The sequence below is a fragment of the Pan troglodytes genome, chromosome 4, assembly GCF_028858775.2.
Source record: "Pan troglodytes isolate AG18354 chromosome 4, NHGRI_mPanTro3-v2.0_pri, whole genome shotgun sequence".
In the NCBI taxonomy this organism is placed as follows: Eukaryota; Metazoa; Chordata; class Mammalia; order Primates; family Hominidae; genus Pan; species Pan troglodytes.
This window is the reverse complement of record NC_072402.2, coordinates 34,538,199-34,556,844: the sequence shown is the minus strand read 5'-3', so window position 1 is coordinate 34,556,844 and position 18,646 is coordinate 34,538,199. Positions and strand designations below refer to the sequence as shown.

The window sequence follows — 18,646 nt, the reverse complement described above, 5'->3', positions numbered from 1 at the left end:
GTTCATTATAATGTGGTTCATGAAGAATGGAAGAAAGCAGCTTGCACATTCGAAGACAGAATGTATGAAGCAAATGTTCAGTAAATATTTGGTTGGTTCGGTAGCTGGCCCACTGACCAAGTGATCACCAACCCTAATGGAAGACTAAAAGCCCGCAAAAGATATAATAAAGCTTGGTCCTCTTGTATAAAATCTCACCTGGCCAATTTATTTGTCTTGTTAAAAATAGGCAGTATCCGTTGATGTGGTAAAGAGTAAATCAGACTATTGGTATAACATATCTGGTTGTCTAATGAGAAAATGCTTATAAAGTATGTCTAGAGGAAGAAATCCTGCTCGCTTAAATAGGATAAATTATATCTTCCAGAGGTCCTAAGTAAGAGTAAGTAAAAAACAAAGAGCTGGGGACCCCAAATATCCATACTAACAGTATACAAGAGAACTTATAATTTAGATGACTAATAAGGCCTTTCATTCTCTCCTGCTTTCAGGTTTCTCTTACTGTTTCTGGGGTGACAGGGTTGAAAATAATGAGTCTTAAGTAGTTTTACAGAACTGCAGTATTTAGTAACCATGATTTGGCACAAAAGGATATCAGGTTAATTTATATACAATTTTGGAAGAAAAGTGTGGTAACTTACTGATCTTTTTCTGAAGCATACACCAGTCACAAGAACTGCTAACAATTCTATATAGCAGTTTGCCTCTCAGGTGTGTCTTATATAAGGCCATGTTTATACCTGGGAACCTAACGTTTTAGGTTGAAATATATTTTAAAAACTATAATATTCAGGTCTCAGAAACAACATATTTTAGTTGAAATATTTTCTTTCCATTAAGAAAAGGCTCAGCATTTGAGTAAAAACATAAAACATTCTGCTTTCTTAATATCATATTGTCTTTAGCACATAACCATCTTTAGATTAAAAACCTGTAAGAAAATGGTTATTTGCCAAAAAGTAATTTTCTTTACTCAACGTTTAGGTAAAAACACAAGGTACAAAGTGAAATACAGCCTGGAAAAATATGGGTTATCTTCAGTAATTATATTAACTACGTATATACCAAATCTATCTCACTTGGACCTGTGTAAACATGACTTTATACATATTTATTCTTTCCTCTGATACTTTCTTTGCACTATTTGAAACAGTGTTGAATTCTGTTGAAGACAAAATTCCATGACATAAAAACTATTCTAGAATCTAAAACATAATTTTAGAAAATGATAAAAATGACTGTAAAATTATTTATTCATAGTTCTGCAAAAGTAATAAAAATACATTTACTATAAGATTTAACCAAAAGCATAAACATTCTTTAAAAAAGTAGTACTTATTATTCATGATGTGCCCTTTTTTAGTTAATTTAATTATCTTTCCCGTATATAATTTTCTCTATATAGATTTCTATTCTGTATGTTGCTATTCTATATTTTACTTACAAGCAAATCATTTTTTAAACTTAAATGTGTTAACTCTCTTGAAGTCATGTGCTATCAATAAGCATTAAATAAATAATATTGAGAATATTACGTTGAAAAATCACTAGAGTATTGTGACATCCTTATTTCAGCCATCTTTCATTTAAGAATGTTCACATATTTTTATTTTTATAATTCCATGAGATACTTCATACATTTTCTGTAGAAAAGTAATGATGCATAAATTATACATCAAATGAATTTTGTCAAAGTTACTTTACAATTCATATATCTTAATTTGTTTAGTTTCCTTTCTGTTTTTCATGAACATCTCCATCAGACATTACTGACACCCCAGTGGATAAGACATTCCTGATTAACACATTTTAATTCCAACTAGTACTAAACTAATTTAGATCACAAGATGACATACTTATGCTGGCATATTCTGCTGATAAGCATAAGTATGCAGTTTATCTCCCATACATCTTAGATATTCTATCATCAACACTTAATTAAAATAACTCACATAAAATAACTGTAAAGCAATGACAGATCCAGTTTCCTTGATGCTATTTTGGCAAGGCTAACCCAATAGAGCAGAGTTACAAACAAGTTGATTCTTCTACATGAATTTAGTCTAAGCATCAATATTGGCCACTGACATTATGAGCTTTTTCAAGAAGATGAGACTTTTCCTCAAGTCTTCATTACCAGGTACTCATGGATAAAGGTGTGTAGCAACAGACAGTGGGATTGTGAATGGGAGACTAAGCTGTCTGCTGGTCTAATAAACTGTGAATGTTTTCATAATATTCTATAACAATTTTAAATAGTTTGTTTAAATCCATTTATATTCAGAAAAATTCGGTGTGAGGCAAGTATCTGGAGCTACTGTGCTCCTCTGCTGCCTCCTACTACTGATTAAAATGACAATGACAGATTAACCCATATTTAAAAAAATAACAGTTTGGGTAAGACAATAAAGATTTGAGATTTATAATTTAGGATAAAATATTAGGCTGACTTAATCAAAAAGATGCTAAAACAATAATTTTTAAAAATCACCTGAACTTTTCATTAAAGAATGCAAAAATTTTCCTCTTGTCTCCCTTTTCTCTACTTTATATTCCTACTTTCATGTAAACTTGCTCCAGATGAAGTATGGAAGATAGGTACTTCAATTTATTTAAATATAACACTGCAAAAAAGCATAGCGTTTTGTTCTTAAGTTTCTGATATCTTGATATGCTTGGGAAGTTTCTACTGATTAAGTGGTAGTCCTTTCAAATTCCCATGCAGAGATAACAGCATTTGTTAAAGAAACTGGCCTATGGGCTTGGTCTTCTGATATAACTGGCTGGTTATATATGTTTTTACTTCTTTAGGAATGAAAAAATACTTGCATATTCATTTGGTTACTTATAGACATGAAGTTTATACTTAAAGCCACTCAACTCATATCTGAACTATGTAAGATGGTATTGAACTAGGTAAGATGTTTCTATAAAACATAACTTTTTTTTTTGAGATGAAGTCTTGCTTTGTTGCCCAGGCTGGAGTACAGTGGCGCTATCTCGCCTCACTACAACCTCCGCCTCCCGGGTTGAAGCGATTCTCCTGCCTCAGCCTCCCAAGTAGCTGGGACTACAGGCACCCACCATCACGCCCAGCTAATTTTTGTATTTTTAGTAGAGACGGAGTTTCACCATATTGACCAAGCTGGTCTCGAACTCCTGACCTTGTGATCCTCCCGCTGTGGCATCTCAAAGTGCTGGAATGGAGTCTCACTCTGTCGCCAGGCTGGAGTACAGTGACACAATCTCGGCTCACTGCAACCTCCACCTCCTGGGTTCAAGTGATTCTCCTGCCTCAGTCTCCCGAGTAGCTGGGATTACAGGTGCGTGCCACCATGCCCAGCTAATTTTTGTATTTTTAGTAGAGACGGGATTTCACCATGTTGGCCAGGATGGTCTTGATCTCTTGACCTTGTGATCTGCCTGCCTCGGCCTCCCAAAGTACTGGGATTACAGGCGTCAGCCACTGTGCCCAGCCCAGATTTTCATATTTTATAGAACTGAGAAATTATTATTGCACCAAGAAGTCTGTTTTGAAACTAGAGCTTACTAATTTGACTAATGCTAAAAGTATAAATATAAGCAAAATGAGAATTCAAATTGCACAAATTAAAGTTATTTCTGAATCCCCATTTAAAATATACATCTTGAGGCCAGGCACGGTGGCTCACGCCTGTAATCCCAGCGCTTTGGGAGGCAAAGGCAGGGAGATCACCTGAGATCAGGAGTTTGAAACCAGCCTGGCCAACATGGTGAAACCCCGTCTCTAGTAAAAATACAAAAATTAGCCGGGTGTGGTGGGCACCTGTAATTCTAGCTACTTGGGAGGCTGAGGCAGGAGAATTGCTTGAACCCGGGAGGCAGATGTTGTGGTGAGCTGAGATCACACCACTGTACTCCAGCCTGGGTGACAGAGGGAGACTCCATCTCAAACATATATATATATATACATACACACACACACACACACACACACGCACATACACCCACACACATGCATACATTTTGAAATATATGCATCTTAAATACATATACACAATGGCTGATAAAAATTCAAATGGATGTCAAAGGTATTTGTGATGTCAGAGAGTATTTGTAGAATACAAAAATGACATAGAGAAGGTAGTATTCACATTTGCAGGCATTCCAAGTAATTAATTATACTTTACTCTTTTTTGATAAGCATCTTACTGTGCACAAAGGGTATTCAGTTACTCTATTCCCTGGTGTTGTTTCCTTTTCTTTCTTTCTTTTCTTTTTTTTTTTTTTTGAGATGGAGTCTCACTCTGTGGCCCAGGCTGGAGTGCAGTGGCGTGATCTGGGCTCACTGCAAGCTCCGCCTCTCGGGTTCACGCCACTCTCTCACCTCAGCCTCCTGAGTAGCTGGGACTACAGGCGCCCACCACCACGCCCGGCTAATTTTGTTTTTGTATTTTTAGTAGAGACGGGGTTTCACCATGTTAGCCAGGATGGTCTCGATCTCCTGACCTCGTGATCCTCCCGCCTTGGCCTCCCAAAGTGCTAAGATTACAGGCGTGAGCCACTGTGCCCTGCCCCCTGGTGTTGTTTCTTATACTGAAAATGGTACCCAATTGCTTGGGAGGATGGGAATAGCAGATACTCTTTTCCCACAGTTGCCAATAGGGCTGTTTTTTCTCTGTTCCTCAAAATAGTTTGTAAGAGCCAACATTTCACTCCTAGCAGCATTTCTCTGTCTTCCCTTGACTTCTCCCTCCACCTACTGCCTCATTTTTCACTTTCCTTTAAATCAAAACGCCTTGAGTTGGCCATACTCATTGCCTCCAATTTCTCTCCTCTCAGCTTAACCTAGATCCACTTTTATGAGGCTTTCACCCCCAGGACCACATTGAACAAGGCCACTAATGACTTCCTTGTTGTTAAATCCAATGGTCAACTGTCAGCCATTGACTAATTTGACCTATCAGCAGTATTGGACACAGGTGATCATTCTTCTCCTCCTCAAAGCATTTTCCTCATTTGGCTTCCAGCATACTTCCTTGCCTGGTTATCTTTCTGTCTCAAGGGCTGCTCTTTTTGGCTGGTTCCTCTTCATTTTCCTAATTTCTTAATGTTAGAGTGTCCTGGGATCCATCATTGCACAGCTTCTTGTTTCCATCTATGCTCACTATCTTGTTGATGTCATCCAGGCTCATAGCTTCAAATATATTCCAATCCATATGCTAGTGACTCTCAGAGTTATCTCTCTAGCTCAAGCCTCAAACATAAAAGTCCAGCCTCTCACATCTTGTTCCCTACTCAAAACCTCTTGCATGTCTAACAGCCATCTCAATCTTAACAAGTTCACAATTAAGCTGATAATTCCATCTCACACCTCCTCTTGAAGTTTTATACACATCAGTAAACATCAACTCCATTCTTCCAGCTGCACAGGACAAAAGCCTTGCATTCATCCTTGACTTGTCTTTTTATCTTGCCAACACATATCCAAACTATCATCAAAATCTGTTGGATCAAAATTGACAAATGGCATCTAATTAAACGTAAGAGCTTCTGCACAGCAGAAGAAACTATCAAAAGAGTAAACAGACAACCTATAGAATGGGAGAAAATATTTGCAAACTATGCATCTGACAAAGGTCTAATATCCACCAGCATCTATTAATATAAGGCACTTATACAAGATTACAATGAAAAACAAACAACCCCATTAAAAAGTGGGCAAAGGACATAGGCACTTTTCAGAAGACATACATGTGGCCAGCAAGCATATGAAAAAAAAGCTCATCACTGATCATTAGAGAAATGCAAGTCAAAACCACAATGAGATACCATCTCACACCAGTCAGAATGGCTATTATAAAAATGTCAAAAAATAACAGATGCAGCTGGGCGTGGTGGCTCATACCTGTAATTCCAGCACTTTTGGAGACTGAGGCAGGTGGATCATGAGGTCAGGAGATCAAGACCAACCTGGCCGACACAGTGAAACCCCATCTCTACTAAAAATACAAAAAATTAGCCGGGTGTGGTGGTGCATGCCTGTAATCCCAGCTACTCGGGAGGCTGAGGCAGGAGAATAGCTTGAACCTGGGAGGGGGAGGTTGCAATGAGCTGAGATCACGCCACTGCACTCCAGCCTGGGTGACAGAGCGAGACTCCATCTCAAAAAACAAAACAAAACAAAACAAAAAACAGATGCTGGCAAGGTTGCAGAGAAAAAGGAACACTTACACCCTGTTGGTGGGAGTGCAAATTAGTGCAATCATTGTGGAAAGCACTAAGGCAATTCCTCAAACAGCTAAAAACAGAACTACTATTCAACTAGCAATCCTGTTACTGGGTACATACCCAAAGGAATATAAACTATTCTACCATAAAGACACATGTACTTGCATGTTCATAGCAGTACTATTCACAATAGCAAAAACATGGAATTAACCTAAATGCCCATTAATGACAGATTGGATAAAGAAAATGTGGTACATATATACCATGAAATACTATGCAGCCATTAAAAAGAAAGAATGAGATCATGTCTTTTGCAGGAACATGGATGGAGCTGGAGGCCATTATCCTTAGCAAACTAATGCAGAAACAGAAAAACAAATATCACATATTCTCCCTTATAAATGGGAGCTAAATGATGAGAACTCATGGACCCAAAGAGGGAAGAACAGATACTGGGGCCTACTTGAGGGTGGAAGGTGGGAGGAGGAAAAAGATCAGAAAAAAATAAATATTGGGTATCAGGCTTAGAACCTGGGTAACAAAAATCTGTACAACAAACCCCCATGACACGAGTTTGCTTATATAACAAACCAGCACGTGTACCCCTGAATCTAAAATAAAAGAAAAAACAAATCTGTTGGCTCTAGTATCTAAATATATAATCTAATTACTTCTCACCACTGCTACCTCCTTGGTGGTATAATAATCTCTTGTCAAAATTTTGCAATGACATGCAAACTGCTCTCCTTGTTTCCACATTTTCTTTTAACAGACTAATCTCTATGTGCAGCCAGAATGATGCTGTTAAAACCCTCCACTCAGAGGAAAATCCAAAGTCCCTACAATAACCTACAAGGTTCTACTTGACTTGGATTTCTGTTATCTATGACTTCCTATCTCACAATTCTCCCCAGCTGATGCTCTACTTTATCTAGCCAGACTATCTTACTGTCCCTAAACAGTCATGCTTTGAACTGGAGGCCTTTGCACTTGTTTGTCCCTTAACCTAGAGCACTTTTCCCCCAGATATTACATGGTTTGTTCCCTCTCTTCCTTCAGGTCTTTACTCAAATACATCTTTTTGATGAGCCCTTTTCTGGCCACCCTATCCAAAACTTTTGCAATGCTGCCTAGTTTTCTTTTCTGTTTCATTTTTCTCCCTAGCCCTTATCACAACTAACATATCACATATTTTAAAATAGTTATTTATTTTGCTCAGTTTCCCTTAGTAGACTAAGTTCTGTGAAGACAAGAATTTCTATTTATCTTGTTCACTGTAGTGACTCTGGTATGAATGGCAGGGGGGCAATATTTGTTGCTAAATATCATTGACAATCTTAGCTAGTGATCCTCAAATTTTAGTTTGTAAGACTTATCTGTTAAAAACAAAACAAACAACAAAACCATAACAAAAACTAAAGGATTTGTAGCCCCATACTCCCTATCCCCAAGAATTCTAGTCCCCTAAGAGTTGGGTGGCTCCCAGGACTCTCGTATTAGTATTCCACAGAACCCCCTTAGAGAAACGCTGGTCCTTACCCTTTGGATCTCTCATAGGCTACCTTTTATCACATTCATGTAGAACAGAAGTAGGCAAATTATGGCTCACAGGCCAAATGCTGCCCATCACCTGTTTTTTTTTTTTATAAGTGAAGTTTTACTGAAACACAGCCATGCTCTTTAATTTACATAATGTCTATGGTTGCTTTTATGCTACAACCCAGTTGAGTGGCTGTGAGAGACTGTGTGACCTGCAAAGCCTAAAATATTTTCCATCTGGCCTTTCACAGGAAAATTTTGTTGACCCCTGATATAGAACATAAGACAAATTGTTCCTGAACGCTACCTAGTAATAAGTTATTCTTTTAAAAAGCTAAAGTCTTTCTAATATATGCTTAAGACAAATCTATTCCCCCTAAATATGTAATTAATAGTATATTTAAATGCCTGTTCCTTATCTTTAATTCCCCAAAGAATGTGGAGCATTTTTGTTTCTGTAACCAATACTAAAATAAAAACTAAATTAAATTGTGTTATAAATAGCCTTTGCATATTTACAATTTCCTCTCTATATAAATTTTTTTTTATCAAGAAATGTCAATAAAAACTACAGCACTCGGAAGAATTTTCAATAATATTTTCAAAAGAAAAACTATAATTTCAAATGATCTGAACAATAGCTAAACTCTTATCTCAGATGTGATTTTAAACTATGATGCTTTATTGTTTCATACTAAATGTGTTGGACATCTTTGGCTTGCAGGAGTAGCATGAAAAGTGAAAGGAAAACCAAATACTGGTCTAGAATGACCAGCCTAAATTTCTCCTAAATACTCAGTTTGGCTAACAAATAAACAACAAAAAATTGGATTTCTAATAGGAAAGTGTTTCATTTGATTGTAACTGGAAAACCCAAGTAAAGACTCTGAATACCTGACACTCCCTTCTTTGCTCTCTGTCCATCCAGTTACTGCTGTAGGGTCTTTAGTTGCCTGAATTGCAATTTTTTAAAAAGCTTACTTAGTTATTCAAGCTGAGCAGTTTTAATTTGTTCTAACAGTTGAGGCCAGAAAAACTATTACCACAACTGCAGGACAGCATTATCAAAGCCAGCAGCTGTTAGGCACCTTTGTTTCTCTATTTTCAACATTTAGAATCTCTGTTCTTTAAAGATACAAAATTATATTTTTAAGAAAATTAATTTTTATTTCTTGAGGTTTGATAAATAAGCCAACTTCCTCACCTCCACTATCTAAATCCTAGGTGTATTTAATTCTGAGAAATACTATTTCTAACGTCTGAATTTTTTTAAACTATATATATTAATGCTGTTAGATATTCTAGTCTAATAAATTAACTCTACTTCAGAGTTTCAGTACCCTACTCATTCAAACTAAGAAGGATATAACAAGTAATCTTTTGGTTCATTTATCTAAGATCTAAGATGGTATTTATAACTTCCTGAGAGGGAAAGGGAGTTTCTCCTGGCTTAGAGTACTTTCTGAGACTAATTTCTGAAACAACCATAGTCAAGAAAGATAAGAGGAAAGGCAAACCACTGGAAGTGAAGGTAATGCCAAGACTAATAACAGAAGGAAATTGAGAGGGCATGTAGATTATTTAACTATATGTATATAAATGGCTGGATTTAGGAAGTCTGAATAGGAATAGCAGAGTAGATGAATATAGATACTAAGGTATCTTCAAAATGCAGAATTTATTTCCAGAAATAAACATCTATCTCCTAAAAACATTTAACCAGGACTTATAAAACCATATATTATTGGTTTTCTTTTTTAGTTTTGAGTGTCATATTAAATAATTATTTTTCTCATTTTTGATTTTTTCTTTTAAAATATCAAAAATATTATACACTTTGAGCTTTTTGACCTTGTTGCTTTATGAATGTTGTTTATATTGAGCCTTCCTTAGTCAATAACACCACCATGGAGAAAAGAGGAAATTTCTTACTATTTTTTTTTTCTTATTGCGTTATTACTATGTCAAAGCATTAGGTCAGCTTGCTACAGTACAGCCTTGCTAAAAATAGAAAGTCTGGAAAAAGGCCCTGAACAAGTGGAGCCATCTGCAAACTACCACTAGATGGCAAGGCAGCTTTACCACTACCAATCTTAGGCCTGCAAACCAAATGTGACTTAAAACCTGCTGTCACATATTTTCTACTATATCAGAGTTTCATTCTACTTAGATTTTAAAATATGAATGATCACCTTGGTCTGAAACTAAATTACTTGGTATCCTTTATCATTAACATGTATTTATAATCTTATCCACGTCAAAGTCTTAAATTTACAACCCAACATCAACATATTATCAGTTTTCAACAGTTTCATCTAATAAAACTAAAGATCTAGTGACTAAAATATAGTAAATATATCAAGATAAAAATCAAAATACATGATAAAAGAAAACAAAGGTCTATATAGAGTTCAAAATTAGATATTAACAGGTATATCCCAGATTAGTTACAGAATCAAAGATATTATCCACATTAGCACCTATTAAAAGATTACGTTGTGTTTTTATATAAAGGATATGAATGTATTTGGTTATTAGAGTGATAAGGAAGTTATAGTTTCCTTCTTAAAAGCTTTCTTGTGGTAAAGAACATAAAGTAGGAAAAAACATTTTTACCCTTCTCGATTTTTTTTTGGTTAAAATAAGAAACGTCCATTGCATTAATGTTCTATAAGTTATAGAAATTCACAAGAGAAGCTTCCTTGTTACTTACTCATCCATAAAATTACAGAACTTTACAAGGTAACAGAGTTAATAATCTAATTTTTTAAACAAAAGAATTAGTACTTTTGTGTTATTTAGTGCATTTTATTAGTAGTAAATTATTTTGATCATTATACATAAGTGAGAAGAAAATCCACTTGGTCTAAGGAATGCTGCTGCCTATTTATATTGCAGGAATCAAAGTCCTTTGCCTGTCCTTTTGTATGAATGCCACAAGAATGAATAAATAGCATATCGATGCTTTTAATACATAACTCAAATTTCTTAGCATACAATGAAATCTTTGAATAAGACAGAGATATAAAAGAGTAAAACTCAGTTCTGGGTACCTACAATGGATGTGTATTCACACCATACCAAGATACTGTACTTTATTCTACAAAAACTGCCAAACTTTTAGTTAGATCAATGGCCATGTCTACTCTCTTCCCTCTGGATCCCAAGCAGCAAGACTTCCCAATTTAACAAAGCTGCTCTAAAGTCATTCATCAGTTCCATGGTGTCACTCTGAGGACTTATAGGGTTTCTTATACAAATTACTCATTTGAAAACAGACTCCAAGTAAATAACTACATGTCATACTTTAAATGGCTTTATTTTATTAAATTTATACCTCCTTTTGCATGTCCGACTAGTCTTACTGATTTTACTTAATTGGTTTCCTGCTCAGCAACAGAGGCTCTCTCATTTCAATAAAAACATCAAAGTTTAAGTATGAACAATGTCACAAATAGAAAGACACTAAAGACTGCCTTCCAGAATGGATTTATTAAGTGTACGAAGTTATATCATAATTATTTATTTTAGACTTTAATTCATTGCTATTTTTCAAATGTAGTTGTTATGTATTCACAAGTTCAGTTTGTGATCATTCTACTTGGTAATGAATTTAAGTCTATACTTATCATGGAAGAGGGAGCTTGTTCTGTAACATAAACAGGAAAAAAAGGAGTATGTTTGTCTATTTAGGAGAAATGTTTCAATGTATTTTTTACAGTATGATCACAAAGTAAGTAGAGCTCAGAAATACTTAGGCGGGGACTTCATTTGCTAATTATAAATTATTCTTCTTTACTTTTACTTATTCACTAATTCTAATAGGCTAAATTCTTTTTCGGTCTAGTCCATTCAAGCTATCTCCAAATAAGCTTTGCATTTACTAAGAATATAAGTTTAAAATATTATCATTATCTAAAAGTCAAAGGCAATAGGAGGTAACCACCCTTCAGAATTTAGTAGTTGCAACCAGGAGAGGCTGGAAGAACTATTTAGCACCCTTTTGACTAAGTCTCTTTTGAACCAGGAATTCCCTAATATCCAAGTCTGGCTTTTTGGAGAATCTGAGTCTTTATCCTAGCCAGCCTTCTGGGCCTTGTTACTTTAAGGAGCCACATCAGCTCTTTTCCAGTTGCTTCCATTCCTCCTTGCCTTGTACTGAACTAACAATCAGGATTGTGCCTGATCTTGGGTATTAGAGTTTATGAACTGTGAACTGATACTCCAACACAGGTTCCCCAGATTTGGATCATTCTTGAAGGTCAACATCTCTTTGGAACTAGATTAGAAACTGGGGTGTGAACTTGAATTATGATTGTCTGCTGCTATTTCTACCCATGGAAGGCAGCTACTCCTCATTAACTATATGTATTTTGACATTATGACCAGAATCACACTAGTTCAGTAACTGCAGGAAACCAATGCTGATATTTAGGACACACTTGAGTCATTTGATCACATCATTATATGTACCAAAAGATAATAATATAATATGTCTTTTTTAAATTTTTGGTACTTTGAGTTTTTTAATATTTTAGGGAGTCATTTATAGGGAGACATATTTAAATGTTGAATAGAGGAAAAAAGTACTTGGGATTAGTTGAAATAGTCTGCCTAGATAAACAGAAATCACTTGTGTATCAAATTCAAATATATCTGAAAGTTTTTCAATCTCCTGTCTTACATTACTCAGATAAAGACACTAAACTTATCCAGAGACCCAAAGTAGAAATCTCAGAATCATCCTTGATTCTTCTCTTTCTCTTCTACCTTAACTTTGGTTAATTAAGGCCTATCAAAGATAACTATGAACTGTTTATTCCTTTCTAATTCTACTGCCACTGATCTTGAATCAGTTCAGAAAGTCTCTTCCTTGAGCTGCTATCATAGCCAACCTACTAACACTGCATCTGTAATGGGTTCTTCTTTTGTTCATCTTTTAAATATTAGTGTTTTTTGTAGTTCAGTTGTATATTCTCTTACCCTCCCATTCTGTACTTTCTCCCTGGACAATTCATCTACCCCTGTGGATTCAAGTACCCTTAATATGATATGGCCCTGCAATTTCTATCTCTAGTTTAGATTACTGTCCTAGACCTCAAACCTAGGACAGGTCTATCAGCTTAACAGATATGTCTAATTGGAGGACTCATGGGAACCTCATCTGTCCCACCTCAAACCTATTCCCCATTTTGTGTTCTCTAGCTTAGAAAATGGTACCTACATCTGCCCAGATTAGAGCCAGAAACTAGAATTATTATCCTTGAATTCCCTTATTTTGCAATATCCTGCATTTATTTCTGTCTCTCAAATCTACTTCTTATCTCCCCATACTTACCATCCCACTATCTTAGTTAAGGCCACCATTAAATTTTACTTGGAGTAGGCTGGGCACAGTGGCTCACGCTTGTAATCCCAGCACTTTGGGAGGCCAAGGCGGGCAGATAATGAGGTCAGGAGTTCAAGACCAGTCTGACCAACAGGGAGAAACCCCGTCTCTACTAAAAATACAAAAATTAGCCGGGCGTGGTGGCGCATGCCTGTAATCCCAGCTACTCAGGAGGCTGTGGCAGGAGACTCGCTTGAACCCAGAAGGCGGAGGTTGCGGTGAGCCGAGATCACGCCACTGCACTCAGCCTGGGCAACAACAGCGAAACTCCATCTCAAAAAAAAAAAAAAAAAAATTCACTTGGAGTACTGTAAAAGACTCCTAAATTCTCTCCCTATCTTCAGACTTGTTCCTCTGCAATTCTGACTACACAATGGAGCTGGAGTGATTTTTCTAAAAATGCAAATATGAACATGTCTGTCTCCTGCTTAAAATCCTCCAGTAGTTTAGTACTGCCTTTAGGATCAAGTTCAAACTCTACTAACCTACAAGGCCCCTGCAGTCCCTCTCAAGCTTCATCACCAGCTACTCTCCCTTTAGCTAATAAAGCTCCAGTTTTTCTTGGTCTCTCTCTCTCCCTTTCCCTCTGGATCTCTGTAAATTATTTTCCCTCTTCCTAGAAATTTCTTCCCCTCTCTTCCTTTGCCTAAGTCATAACTCATCCTTAAATGCCAAATTGGATTTCATTTACTATTTTGACAATACTTTCCTAACTATGCATCTCCCAAGATTCGGTTTGGTGGCCTTCTGATTTGCTCTAAGAGCACACTACAGCCATTTTCTTTCTATGCTGTAATGGCCTCTTCTCTCATTCATCACATTGTAGGGCTTCTTGAGGGCAGGGATTTTGTATACAACTCTCTCACAGGTGCCTACCAGAGCCTGAATCCACCGTTTAGTATGAATTCAGGTCATTGCCCTTCCTAAAGATCTCTGATGGCTCCTACTGAATACTCAGGTTCTTAACATGTGCCATGCTATAGCATATCTTTTCAATTTTATGTCTTGGAACTCCTGCCTACCCTCCCCGCTACCTTCTGTATGTATTACTCTGAACACCTCTGCACAGATCATTTTGATGCAGTCACACTTTTGTTTATACTATTCTGACTTTCTGAAATGTAATTCCTCCGCTTATTTTGGTGGACAATGTTTTCCAATCTACTCTTATCTCCAGCTCAGGCAGATTTAATGGCTCTCTCATCCAGGTCATCACAGAACTTTAAACTTTACTCTGTTATAACACATATTTCACTGTATTATAGTTATTTATTTTTAATAATGCCTCACGGGCTATACAATAAGCTTCAGGAAGGTACACACTACACCTGCTAGTTTTTAGATGCCTACTACAGTGCCTGGCATATAGTAGTACTCAAATATTTATCACACTGGAAAAACTAAAAGCTAACGGTTTCAATTACTCTTACCGAGACTTTGAGATAAAAGATAGGCAAACGGAGAACAGTTCATTCTACAAAATGTGGAAATGAAAAATGTATGGATTTATACATCTTGGCTTAACCCTAGAATGAAAGAATCTGGCTTCCTCCCCAACCTGCTCCCTCTTTTAAAAGTGCCTCTTAGAGACTTTCAGTAACTCTCAAATATATATTTTTCTGATTTACTCTGTTAACTCCTACCCATCTTTGGCAAGAGAAAGAAGGGAATGAGGAAAAAATAAAATGAACTGGAAATATTTCATGAATAACAATCAACTACGAGGCTTAAAAGATAAATTCAGTGGCAGAAGTCCAGACTACTTTGATTTGAATTCAAGCCCTGTAACTTTCTGACTTTGTGCAAATCACTTAGCTACCAATGCCTTGGTTTCTCTATCTGTACAGTGGGAAAGATAATAATACATATTTTACATCTAGGGATATTGTGAGGATTAGAGTTTATATATGTAAAGCATTTAGAATGAAGCATGGCATGTAGTTAGCAGTTGTTAAGTGTAAGCTTTTATTTTCAATATCTTAAATGCTGGTGGCTTAATTAACAATCAAGAGTTACAGTCTATTCCTAGATTATAAGATAGGGCCCCCACGACAGAATGTGACTCTAAGAAGACTTTTCTAGACTACTTGGGTATTAATACAGAGTAGCTGAACAAATAAGCATGTCCTAAAGGACTAGAGTTGGATCTCTGCTTTAATTAAGACCTTTTATTCAATTGATACAGTTTAGAAAATTATTTATAATTTTATTTCTTTATTTTCACATTTATAAGTACATTGATGACCCTGCAATGATGGTGTGAATTTGAATTAGCTAACAAATGATTATGAAGAACTCTGAAAATACAAAATGGAAGTGACAAATTAGTTTATAAGTACCTAATGTAATTCATTAACAATACAGCATATTACCTTAGGTCCTGTAATGCCTTTCGACTCTAGTTCTTAGCTCCTAAGTTCTTAATTTTCTTAAAGGGTATTATAAAATTAACTATAATTAATTTAAAAATGAATTTCGGAATTTATGTTGGTTTGAGTTAGAAAACTGTCAGATTTAAGAAGCGGATGCTGTGAAATTTTAATAAGTTAAATACTGTATTATCATTGTAAAATTGTTATCATCATTGCTAAAATAAGTGGTCTTGTTGAAATTTAAGAATACTCACATGTATTTGAAATCTGATCTTAAAATGTTATATAATATTAATAAAAATTCCAGCTTAAAAGCCCCAAAGATAATTCTCAAACATATTTTGATATAGCCTGTAATTCTTGATAAATTAATAAATTATAATTTAGTTATATTTTGAAATTACAGCCAAATCTTAATCATCTTGTCTATGCTTGTATAGTTAATATCCATCTCTTTCCAGAACCTCATATTTAGTCTGTTCTCCCACAAAATATTTACCACAGTTAATTTAATGGGCTAATTTGTATTTCTCAATTCCTTTTCTTTCTTAATTGAGCAACAAAATGACTAAGTAAATAAATACATAATTTAATAACAAATAAAACATAAGAAGAAAGGGATATAATAGATAACCCGTCTGAATAATCAAGAGTTGGCTACACATTATTGTTTACCTTAAAAATTAAAATAGCCTTATCTTCCTTCGTATCTTTAATAAAATCAAACAGGAGTTCCTATGCCTTAACATTCCTAGTCAGAGTTTCTCTGAGTACCTGAAAGAACCCTGGTGGTACAGGACCTACTGGCATGCCATCTCCTGGGGGAATGTTTCCTAGCACTGGACTGGGAGCTGCTGCAGCACTCTGCAAAGAATAAAGGAGAAACAAACCTATATCATTACAGAGAAGGCACAAAACCAAAGAGTACTGATAATAGATTGCAGGACGGGATGCTCTTTCATGCCTGGGAACAAATACTGGTAATTTTCCCCATCCTAGAAGTAAACTGAGATACAACAGTTTAGTATATGACTGGTTAAATTAGTTGGTTTTAACAAATCTCTTTAAACTTTGTGAAGTCAAAAACTTAAATAATGTGGTATATTTTGATGATATAGTAAATGCAAATAGTACTATGACAAAATAATAAAAGTTTTAGTAAATGCTTTATTTTAAGGCACAGGCATCTGAAATGGCAACATCAAAAACAAACAGGTGAATAAATAGGTAAAAAGTTTGAAGATGGTGGGGTGGATTGTAGGAGTTGACAAAAATAATTCTCGCTTTTTTTTTAAGATTATGCTTTTATGTCATAAACAAGTATAATTAAATTTCCTGCCTATAGGTGGCAACACTCACATTATTCACTTTCTGATATACTGTAACTGGTAGCCAAAGTATATAGGGTGGTGAGGACAAAAAAGTAAATAAGGGATTGAATAGGAGAAATAAATTAGATTTGGAGAGAATAGTCTCATACAAATTATGAAAAAAAAAAACAAACTGAAAAATTCAAAGTCTACTTCACTTGCAAATTATTTCATGGAATCCTGGTATTTTATAAAATAGGAGTATGAAAAACTTTGGGTTGGACTCTTTGTAATAAAATCAACATTATAGATTTAATACTTACATAGGGCAGTTATACATACAACTGTTCTACAATCATAGATTTCATCCCTCAACCTGATTAGACATATTACAAACACTAAAAACAGTCAAGAAGGGATCAGAAATATGCTGAAGATAGATCAGTTTGAATTGAACAGTTCTGCTATGATGAGAAATCAAAGCAACTCTTGTAACTAGTGTATCTGTTGCGCTATCTTCACCTATATTTCAGTGTATTCATTCATGCGTTAATATTCCATTATAAGATGTAAAATCTCAGTATGTTTGTAGCACACATTTCCCAGTATATAAATTGTTAAAAAAAACTAAATATGTTTATTTTATAGTACTGACAGTTGTTAATAATTAAGGCCAATGATTTTAGTATTTCCTGAGGAAGTCTAGATTTAAATGTGATTATCTGAAATGTTGCTTACCTATGAATGTCAAAATTTTAAACTTCTGATAAGGCATATGAATATAAAAGAAGAAATAGTATTTCTTAGATTTTAAGATGAAACATGGATCTATTATTCTAAGAAAACCCATGCAATTTCCATTAGTGCACATTAATGGAATACCTACCATTTGTCAGTTATTGCTCTATTGAGCTTTATATAGCAACATTCATGTTTTAAAAAAAGAGAAGCAAATTGCTTTTTTTCGTTTTAACTAAACTTGCATAAAATTTTAACAATGTTACAGTAAGAAGAAAAAATATCATCAAACACAACCTCTTTTAGTTTAAATAAATATGATTACATCCAGATCTAGGAAGAAAGATTTGATCTATATCTTTATGGCTGAAATTACTGTCATGTAGAAGTTGCTCTTAGTATGAAAAGCTAGACATAGCCTATCACTATTGTTCTAATTAACTGCAGAATAGAAAATTGTATAACAATAAAAAGACATATTAAAAAAGACAAATTTGGAAATCACACTCACCTGTACTTTCAAATGTATACTGTAACACTGAGCATATGTACAAAGTGACAAAACAGAATTTACTGAATTACTAAAACTTTTTAGTGTAGTTCAGAGATATAATTTCTCCCTCAATTCCAGTTGCCTAAGAAGTATATAAAATATGTTTTTTTCTCTATTCAAAGGAATAGGCATTTGTATTCATTTGTGGCTGAACTAAAATTCAACAGGTAAGGATGCTGGTAAAGAAACATGTAAAATTCACAGTTAAATATTTGACTAATTGCTTATTTTTTTTTTCTTTTTTGGCAGGCTACATTGTTTAAAGGTATATCATATGCTAGGTTGGTAGGGTTTTCTTCAAAGTTCTTAATTATATATGTTTCCTGGGTTTTTTTTCTTGCTATTACATAAAAGGAAAACAAAATAAATCATTTGATGAAGATTTAAGCAAGTTAAACCTTTAAAATGGCTTCTGAATTTTCATCTTATCCTTTAAATTTATTTAATAAATTCAATAAGAATACTGAATTTATTCTCTCTTCTTACATATAGTCAAGGATTTTTAAGTTTTGTAATATAGTAGTTAACATAACAG

The 18,646-nt window shown here is 34.9% G+C and overlaps 1 protein-coding gene across 21 annotated transcripts in view; it reads right to left on the bottom strand.

Annotated features, from left to right (window-relative positions):
* SSBP2 (single stranded DNA binding protein 2) overlaps positions 1-18,646 on the bottom strand; it is a 324,235-nt gene that overhangs the window by 76,125 nt on the left and 229,464 nt on the right. For 15 of the 21 annotated variants that reach the window (XM_063810336.1, XM_054684231.2, XM_016953044.4 and 12 more), the window contains one exon: positions 16,285-16,374. The exons of the other annotated variants lie outside the window; for them this stretch is intronic. In XM_063810336.1, the coding sequence (XP_063666406.1) occupies positions 16,285-16,320 (36 nt within the window). In that variant the 5' untranslated portion in view covers positions 16,321-16,374. The remainder of the gene's footprint in view (positions 1-16,284; positions 16,375-18,646) is intronic. 21 annotated transcript variants of the gene reach the window in all.